The sequence below is a fragment of the Chinchilla lanigera genome, unplaced genomic scaffold (assembly GCF_000276665.1).
Source record: "Chinchilla lanigera isolate Chin_1 unplaced genomic scaffold, ChiLan1.0 scaffold00024, whole genome shotgun sequence".
NCBI classification, from domain to species: domain Eukaryota; kingdom Metazoa; phylum Chordata; class Mammalia; order Rodentia; family Chinchillidae; genus Chinchilla; species Chinchilla lanigera.
This window is the reverse complement of record NW_004955425.1, coordinates 25,530,071-25,540,664: the sequence shown is the minus strand read 5'-3', so window position 1 is coordinate 25,540,664 and position 10,594 is coordinate 25,530,071. Positions and strand designations below refer to the sequence as shown.

Here is a 10,594-nt window from a genome sequence, read left to right as displayed (position 1 = left end):
GGGGAGGGGGAGCAATGAGTGAGGAGCGGGAAGCAGGGAGCAGAGCAGAGTAGAACAAAAAGAAGAGCGGTCAACATCTTGAAGTTGCCCCTAGAAGAAATGTTTAGTAGAGTTCTATATCAAGAAGGATAAGTACTATTATAAAAATTAAAAGAACCAACTGCTCTTCTACAAATGTTCCAAAAACATACCTGGAAAAAGGAAAGTCCTTTCAATAAATGACTTTAGGAAAACTGGATATCCATATGTAGTAATGTGGGGTCCCTGGCCAGGAGTAGAAGATTAAACTAAATGATTAAACTGCAAGAGAAAAGCACACAGGCTCTATGAGGAGTGAAAGCTTAAAATATGGGGCAAAAGCACACAAATAATTAAGCTGCAGGCAAAAAGCATGCCGGTTCCGTGAGAAGTAAATAAAAAGCACACAGGCTCTGTGCAGAGTGAATGGTTAAACTATGCAGCAAAAGCACACAGGTTATGTGAAAATCAAATGGTTAGAAGTTTAGATTAGTAAAGGATGTTGTATCCGGCCATTGTCCTTCTCCGTCCCCCCTGCCCCCTGACCCCGAAAACACTGCCTAGCATTGAGACCGCTCCTGGCCCAAACTGCTTTTCTCTTATTTTTGTCCTCTTACATGGATACTCTAAATAAAAGCCAGAGAGCTCTCTGCTTGGCGGCTTTTCCTTCTCCCAGAGTCTCCCTGGTGGTGGGAGCTCTTGGTGACAGAACTAAGTCTCATCCCCGAATGATCTTTTTCATCTTCTATGCTACCTGCAGTCACTCACTGCGGCACAGTATAATGAAACTATCTCACCAAATATAAAATTCAGCTTAAAATGGATCCAGGACCTAAATATAAGATCTAACACTATGAAACTACTAGCAGAAAATGGGAAAAACTTCAATGCATTGGTATAGACCAGAGATCGCGAAGCTATTGCACACATTGCCACATCAGGCTGTTTGGATCTCTGAAAGTTCTAAAAGGTTCACCATCACTGACTGGTACAGACAGTATCTTCTTGGACAAGAATCCCCAAAGCAAAAACAGACAAATGGGATTATAACAAACTAGCAAGTTTCTGCATAGAAAACACATAAAGAAAGTACCCAAAGAATAAGAAAAAACATTTACAAACTATTCAAGAAATGATTAATATCCAGAATATAGAAGGAACTAAAAAACTTTAGCAGCCAAAAAAGTAAGAAGTTAAACAATCCAATTTAAAAATGGGCAGTGGATGGGGATGTAACTCACTGGTAGAGCACATGCATAGCATGTGCAAGGGTTCAATTCTCAGCACTAAAAAAAACCAGATAAATAAAATAAAAATTTGCAAATGATAGGTTTGGGATACAACTCAGTGCGAGAGTGCTTACAGGTCATGGGTTTGATCCCTAGCAACACGCGCGCACACACACACACACACACACATACACACACACCATCATGATCTGAATGGACATGTCTGTAAAGACAGAAAAATTGCTAATAGGTATGTGAAAAGTATTCAACTATCATTAATCATCAGGGAAATACAAATCAGAAACTACCATAAGATATAATCTCATGCCAGTCATAATACACAATCAAAAAAGGCAAAAGTAACAAATTCTCACAAGGATGTGGAGAAAGGAGAACTATTATACACTACTGGTGGGATGTAAACTAGTATAGCCATTACGGAAAACAAATGAAAGTTCTTCAAAAACTTAAAAGTACAACTACTGCATGATTCAGCTATCCAACCACTGGGTATATACCCAATGGAAGCAAACTCAGTACATTAAAGAGAGAGCTACACTCCCTGGTTTATTATAGCACATATGTAATGGCCAAGATGTGGAATCAACCAAGGTGGCCATCAATAAATGGATATAGAAAATGTGGAAATATATATATATATATATATATACACACACACACACATCCACAATAAAAAGATGAAATTCTGTCATTTGAGAAGACACAGATGAACCCACAGGACATTATGTTAAGTTAAACAGAAAGACAGGTATCACATGATCTCACTTATGTGTGGAATTGAAAAAGGTTAATAACACAGAAGCAGAAAGCAGAATGGTAATTACCAAGGACCGAGATGTTCAATGGAGAGGGTTGCGGTGATACTGGTCAAAGAAAACAAAATTTCAGTATGACAGTCTAAGTTCCAGAAGTCTATTATACAACATGGTGACCATAGGTAATAATATATTGTATTCTTCAAAAAAGAGTGGATGTAGAGTTTTCACTACAAAAATGATATATAAGGTATTGCATATATTAATTAGCTACACTTAGTCATCCCAGTGTATGTGTATTTTAAACATTGTATTCTATACAGTAAATACATATAATGCAATGTGTCAAGGTAAGAAATAAAATTTAAAAATTTTTAAAAGATGTAGGATCATAGTATTGATATGTGTCCTAATGGAGCAATTGTCAACGCTCAGGTATGAACTACACTATTTTCTACAATATACCATTCACAAAAATTTTACCTCCCATTTTTTGTTACCTGTTTCTTGCCTTGCTATTGACTTAAACTTATCAACGGCTTGGACTGTGTTAACCCTTTATTTCAGTTCTAACGTGTTATAGGCTTAAAAAACAAAATTCTGTGTAAAATAAAGTTCAATATACTGGTCTGAGAGGGGCTTAGTAATGAACCTTTATGAAGTCCATTTTGAATATTTAGTTTTGTTCCAGCCTATTTCCTGATTGTCACCTCTGTTTTTTGATAGGTAAAGAATTACTGCAAAAAATCTTTAATCAGAACCAAAGATATTAGTTGGGCACTGTGGGACACAACTATAGTCTCAGCTACTCTGAAGGGTGAAGTAGGAAGATCACTTATGCTTACGAGTTTGGTATCAGCCTAGGCAACACAGACCTACATCCAAAAAAACCAAAGATATTATAAAAAGTAACTGGGGGCCTATAAAATACCAGTGTTGCCCATGAAAAGATAATGAGTTTGCTATTACTATATTTTGTCGATTTCTTACAAGGCATGTAGTTTTTAGCAGAAATTAGTAATCTTTTTATTGGCAAAACATCTGGCACATAGGAAAGATAATGCAAAAGCTCACTATATTGAGCTGATACATTCACATGAAAGTTTTCCAGCTCCTGTCAGTAGCTTTTGTCTCAAATGCATAAAAATCAACTGGATAAACTTGTTAAAATATAGATTCCCATGTTGTAACCTATAGATTTTCATTGACTGTGCATGTTTATACATGTGCACATGTATATATGTGTATGTGGAAGTGAAACAATAGTTGCATTTTTAACAAACTCTATAGGCAATTCTGATGAAAATGGTTTCAGATGACCATGTAAAACACTGCGCTCTGTAACTGTGAAGGAGGAGATATCAAGAAATAAGAAAAAAAGGTAAGATGGAAAGTGAAAAGGAAAAGTAAAGACTAAGAGAGTTCAAAAAGCATGGAAAAGGCCAGACATGGTGGTGCACACCTGTAATCCCAGCACTCAGGAGGCTTAGACAAGAGGATCACTGTGAGTTCGAGGCCAGCCTGGGCTACAAAGTGAGTTCAAGGCCAGCATGAACTGCATAGCAAAATTCTGTCTCAAAAAGACAAACAAAAAGCCTGGAAAATAAGAACAGAGAATTCATGAAGGTCACAGAAGTACATGAAACACTGAGGAAATTGGCTAAAGACAAGTAGAGAATGGCTACAGAGGACATAAAACTAGCATAGAAAAATAGAGGCTAGTGAAAAGAAGTTTGTTGAGAAGACTGGGAAATCTATAGTCAAAGTTGGCTGCATATGGATCAACTCCTGGATGCAATGACTATACAAATAGTGTAGGGAAAGAAATATCAAACTCTTAAAATCAAGGGAGCAGACGGTCTGGTTAAAAATAAATATTCAAAGTGAGCATTACAGGACCATGGTGGTTGCCTCAGGGTAGATTTAATAAAACACTCTGTTAAAACCCTGATTATAGGGTAAACCACAGCCTTGCTAACATGGTACTGGAAGAACGCCCATGATAACTTGCTTGTTTAGGACTTGCTATACCAACTCTATGCACTACAGACTTTTTGCATTGTTTTACAAAGTTAGAAAATTTAGAATAAAAGAAAAAGCACAGACACTATCCAGGCCAGCCCAGTGAAATGCAATGCATTGAAGTACTTTAGTCTCTTTAAGGAATCAGTACTCCTCTAGAACATGTTAGGTTCTTCCCACAAGGCAGACTGTACCACAGATGTACCCTTAAAGCTCTATTTCTGAGCTCCGTGTCCCACAATTTCTACCCCACACTCTATTCTCTCTACTTCCTTGGCGATCCTTTTTGCTTATACAGTATAACCTCAGAGTTAACTCTCCCATTGTATCATGAAGTTTCCTCTGTGTACCATCAGTTTCTTCCTCCATTTAAGGTTGAGTCTCACAGATAATGACCATGCAATGCTAGCCCCAGGAACCATCTTCCCTCCTGCACAATGTCATTATACATGGTCCCTCTGGCATCATCTCTGAAGGAGAAATATATTCTTCTCCTGCTGCCTACCACCCGCTTACCTCTTCACTGAGAGCCAGATAATAATAATGCTGAAGAGCTTCTTCAGCAGGAAATTACCTGGAAACTTTCTGTTTGGAACTTACTTTAGGCCCACTTTTCGGTACTTTCATAAGGATGATCTAATGAACCATGTTCTCAATACAACAATGGGTGGTAACCCTAACTTACCGGCATAACTTGGCTGATTAACATTTGCACCTTTTTTTATACAATAATGAACAAGATCAGCATCATCATATAGAACAGCCTCATACAGTACGTTCTCTCCAAAAATGTTTCTGCGGTTTATGCTAGAGAGAGGCAATTGATTAATCTTCATTTTTTCTGAAATGAGAGAATAAACACAAGAAAAGAATATTTATTTAAAAATCAGGATAAAGAGAAGTAATTGGGTAAATCCAGTCAACACTCTAGAAGTAAGGAATACTGTATTATATTATGAAAGAGTATTTCATCTATGAATCCAACTATAATCCAATTTATAGGCAACAAGGAGAAAGATGTATAATTAGTTTTTAAATATTAGTAAATGTAGAATCGCCATTTTTTAATCTTTTTTTTAAATTTTGTTTTGTTTGGCAGTAGTACAGATTGAACCTAGGGCCTTGTGCTGAGCTATATCCTTTTTGTTTTTCATTTTAGGGCCTCACCAAATTGTCTAGGTTAGCCTTGAACTTGTAATCCTCTGCCTCAGCCTCCTGGGTAGCTGAGAGTACTGGAGTGCCTATAACATTCTCATAGCTATCCTCCAGCTTCATTTAAAAAAAAAAATGAATGAATGAGTATCTTTTTTATTAAGACAGAGAGGTGAACTGCTTACAATGCTGAAATCTTTCTAGTCAAGAACAAGTTTCTTCTATATAGCTGTTTATTCCTTTTTAAAAAGATGTCCCTCAGCAGAATTTTTAAACTTTCTTTTTCTAGGGATGGCATAGTTTTATTAGTTATAAAAATAGACGTTTTCTCTCCTTTGTGACAATTATGAATGAGATCTCATATTGTTTCATTTGTATTTATATATTAAATGTATTAATTTTTAAATTTTTCTTTTGATTTACTGAATTTTTATAACTTTTACTGTATAGTAAGTTCAGACTTACAGACAAGTTGTAAGAATAGAACAAAGTGGGCAGGGCTATAGCTTTGTGGTAGTGCACTCACTTAGCATGTGCAAGGCCCTGGATTTCACTCTCAGTACTGCAAGATAAAAAATAAAGGATTCATTCATTGTTGACATTTCTGCCATAAATGTATGTCATTCCATGTCCGTTTACATATACATATGCACACATAGCACATATATATAAGTACAGAAAATGAGTAACTATATATACTATCTGCTTCAATCACTAATACTAAAGTGTATATTTTCTAAGAATATTTTTATATAACCAATTATCAAATTCAGAAAATTTAACAATACAATCTATACTCCATATTTCAATTCTGCACATTTTTCCACAATTATTTTTTAGCCAGTGTTTCTAGGTTTTCTTATTATAACTGCGAGTTTTTAGTTCAATATTTCAGGTTTATAGAAACAGAAATAAGACCTAGAAATAAGAATTTGGCCATGTCCTTTTCTCTGGTCTTCTTTATGCTTTCTTATAAGCTTTTGTTAGGTCATTCACATACCTAATTTGAAAAGAATTCTATAGCTCTCTCCAAAATAGAATTATGGAAAGAAAATACCAGCCTATGAGACAGAAGCTCAGGATCAAATCCCAGTTACGCTGCAAATAAGCTGTGTGACGTTGGGAAAAGCCTTAACATCTCTGAAGTTCAGTTTCCTCAGCAGTAAAGGTGAACTTTGAGACAGATAATTTTTCAATGTTTTCTACCAAAATCTTGTTTTTATAACTTAAAGAAATGGAGAAATATTTAAAATATGCCTCACCTTTTTTTAGCATAAGTCGTTCATTTTTCCTGATCTGTTCACCCTTGAATCTAGATGAATGCATATTCTTCTTTTTATCTTCCATCTTTAAAACAGGATCCTGCATTCTTAAAAATCAAATGTACTTTTAAATAACTAAAATTTTTCTTACAAGCACTCATGGTGAGCCCTACAGAATTTTGACTAAACTTTGAAATCTTAAAAAGATATTTTACTAAACTATTCTCAAAGGGCAGAGCAGTTTTAAATATGAGTAAGCTGTAGATAATTCTGTGACAGACATGCCCAATCCCGGTGGCCTCTAGCTCTCTCTCTTTGTGCTTCTCCTCCTTAGGTGTAGTGACCTACAACTATGAGGGTTCTGAGACTCCTGCTCCTCACACCCCAAGCTAGCATGTTCCTATCCATCCTATTCACCTGTTAGGGAAAAAAGGCAGGCTTTTCATGACAATAAAGTGTTTGCTATATGGCATGACACTAATCAAAAACTGCAGAATACAAGAAGTACCAACATAAAAAATAAAGTTCTTTATTTAGGGATAACTTTAAAGTGACCCTAGCATCCCTAGTGTATAATTATCTATTAGGTCTATAGAATGCCTAGAGAGAAAGCTGTAATTAATGGCATACCTGAAATTTTCAGTTGATTTATTACTTATTTGATCCTCACAGCTACGTATTTCTGATACAGTCTTTTCTGGCATCTTATACATGTCATCTGTATACTTTGCACCTTGGCTTACTTTCAATTTTTCCAGTCTAGATGATCTCCGTAACACACGTGGAGTTTTCTGGTCAGAAGCATTATCCATGGGATTTGGATTCTTATTATTATTTAGTGGCTCACAAGAGGTGACATTTTGATGAGCCAAACTTGGGGATCCAAATGGATTTGAGTTTTCTATAGCCTACAAAATGTAAATACATCCACAAATAATTATAGCAATGAAAAAATTAAAACTAGAACAAATTAAATTTTATCTTTTCTTATATGATACTAAAAATGCCTCTAATATGAAAATAAATGAATTTTAAAATGTGACTGTAATGAAAATTTTATAATAATTATTGTAATACAAGAAAATGCATATTTAAAAGCTTAAGAAGATCATCAGTAAAAATAATTTCATCCTTAAAATTCAAGGGAAAACCTAAGATCATTACTGCTTTAATTCTGCAAGGAAAGGTAGTGTAGAATAATAAGACCCATAAAAATATTAGCTTCCAAGATCAGATGGGATCTGTTGTGTTCAGGGTGCTATGACCGGAGACCCATAAAAACATTAGAAAGGTCATACAAGGCCAGTTAGTTATTCCACTCAGCCTACTATTTTATTACTTGACAGCACAAGTAAGTGATATTTTGTGGGACAAGATCATAACCTCCATTATATTGATTTTAAAAGGTTAACAGTATCATGTATTGCTCTCATCCTTTATAATCAATTACAGATTTAACTTCTATGAAGATATCTATATTTTCACATATTATCAAAACTTTCTTGAGCTTATTTATATACCCAGTTTGCAAAGGTTCTGAAGGTAAGTTTCCATATTTTATCACAGCTGAGGGCTGGGGATTTAGCTCAGCGGCAAAAGCACCTGCCTGGCAAGCGCAAGGTTGTGAGTTTGGTTCCCGGTACCGGAGAAAAACCAAAAAAACAAACAAACATATTTTATCACAGCTGAGTAAAAAAATATTTAACTTTATCTGTCCTAAGTAAATCTTTTTACTTCTACAGGGTTTCTTTTACATGAAGTCTTGCTAAATTTGTGCTTATCTTATTAATACCAAGCAATCATAATTTCCTATACTTTATCCATATCTCTTCTTTCCAGATTAGAACACTGGCATATTTAATCTTCAAGCCCATATATATGATTATTGTCTCTTTTTCTGAAATTTTTTTAGTCCTGTTACATCTGTTTTGAGATTTGTTAACCAGAACTGCATGCAATTATTATTCCACATGTGTGTATTGCAACACTAGTTCAGCATTACATTATTTCATCCTTCATGTGTACGGTCAAAAGACCATTTGGTAACAGAGAAGTGGAGGGGAGGAAAAAGGAGGGCAAAGGAAGGGGAGAAGAGAAGGGAAGAAAAGGTACTGGCAGGGAGAGGATTGAAGCAGGTGAGGGACACTGAGAGGAGGGGTAGAAAAGATTACAAATGACCATCATTGAGTTGGTTAAATTACAGTATATTCAAACACTGTAATACCATTTGGGAAGTTAAAAGACTTAAGTAGTGCTACATTTCCTGATACAGAACGATAACCAAGATATATTATTAAATTTTAAAAAGAAGTTGTACAGTATCTTATATAACGTAATCCTACTTGAATAAAATAAACTTACGTAGACTTTAACAGAAATAATTAAAGACAAATGTGCCAGATGTTAGCAGTTATTTTGAGAGTGGAAATGAGGGGTACTTGTTACTTATTATTTCAATTTATTTGTTGCTTATTACATAATTCTACAATGTTTGAATTTTTTATAATGAAGATGCAAATGACCAACATGAAAAAAGAACTTGGCACACTGTAAGTCACTGCAGGGCCTTCAGGCACATTGCTGAAACACACTTGTAAACCCAGGAGTTCCATCTGGCGGGACACAAAGCCATAGACACAAAGTTCTCTTTAAGATAGGCATACATTTTTCCCTTACCTGGCAGCCCAAACTGCCTATTTTCTATGTACAACTATAAATTGAGATATCCCATATTTATCCTGCAAACAGAAAAATAAGGTCATTTTCTGAGCTAACAGAGAAAATTCTGGTAAAGAATTCTTTCCTTAACATACAAGCAAACTTCTCAGGTCTGCTGGAGAAAAATCTATTCTAAATTTAGAATAGATTTTGAAACCTTGAAACCTCTACCCAAGAGCTTCTGAAAAGATCACTGAACGCTTCAGGATGACAGCTGGGTAGAAGCTCTGAATTTAACAGTGAAGATGTCAGAAGTTACTCTAAGTGGTAGAATCAGACTCACACTTGCACCTACTTGTTCCACTGATGACACTTTTGTCCTGCGGCTCAGTTAAGCTAGAACTGTATTTGAAATAGTGAAGTAGAACAGAAACTCAAAATTCACCTCTGTTATTTGTGTACAATCTTCATCTGTCTGAGATGTATCAGGCTCCATTCTCAAATATTCATTTCCACCACTGAGATTGCCTCCGAGACCATCTTCTTTTCTATGACAGATGAGCCCTGTCTTGTCTTCTGACAATGTGTTCAGGGCTGCCAACAACTCAGGTGGTAATGCATCATCCTCTGTGCTTTCTAGTAAGTCTCTACAATATGGTGACAAAGCACTCAAAGATATTGACATGGAACTCGATGAGTTGCTCAGTGGGTTCATCAGTTCTCGAGGATCAAAATCATCAACTGTTTCAAATAGTCCTTTTTCTTTGGTGCTTTCTGGTGATGTTAGTAACTTTTCTACAGTAGACACAAAAGTTTCAAGTGAGCTTTCTTCATCCTTGGTTTCTTTATAAGTCGTGGTCAGCATGACTTCCTTTCCAGCGTCGTAAAATGTATTTGGTGCTGCTAAGATCTCTGGCTCTACTAACGATTTCTCTTTTACAGCAACCATACCAGATACTACAGTAGCAATATTTGAGAGCAGGCTAACTTCAGGGGAGTTTCTGTCTTCACTTAGTTCCTGTGTATTTCCAAATAGAAATTCCACAATTATAGTATAGATAAGAAAATGTTTAAAATGAAAAATTTACCATTTTTTTACTTTGCAGCTTACTGTCAAAAAGTTTTCATCAACTTTCTTCCTCATAGAATATTACTACTTTCCTACGCCAAATCACTAGTGACTGAATATATGGTTAAACATTAATACTAAACCAAGAGCAACATTGGCTGTAACATATTTACAGATGGCAAATATCTATTCAACTATGTTTAAATTATCCATGCTAACAGAAGAGACAGACCTCTAAGATACAGTGCTCTCTGAACTTTTTACCCAAATAATCCTTTTCCTCAGAAGATCTATTACTATCACAGGATGTAAGTGATTAGGAAATACTGCACCACTATCAGTGAATGCTAGAAAAGGAACAATTATTTTTGTCAAGATTACCAGTCTTCTGAAACAAACCCATAGTAG

The 10,594-nt window shown here is 35.5% G+C and overlaps 1 protein-coding gene across 1 annotated transcript in view; it reads right to left on the bottom strand.

Moving 5' to 3' along the window:
- The window catches only part of Ankrd31 (ankyrin repeat domain 31), a 164,505-nt gene that overhangs the window by 107,240 nt on the left and 46,671 nt on the right, over window positions 1-10,594 (bottom strand). The window contains exons 7-10 of the mRNA XM_013514798.1: window positions 9,563-10,135; window positions 7,090-7,367; window positions 6,460-6,566; window positions 4,731-4,886 (exon numbers count right to left, since the gene is read on the bottom strand). Coding sequence (XP_013370252.1) covers window positions 4,731-4,886; window positions 6,460-6,566; window positions 7,090-7,367; window positions 9,563-10,135 — 1,114 coding nt within the window. The remainder of the gene's footprint in view (window positions 1-4,730; window positions 4,887-6,459; window positions 6,567-7,089; window positions 7,368-9,562; window positions 10,136-10,594) is intronic.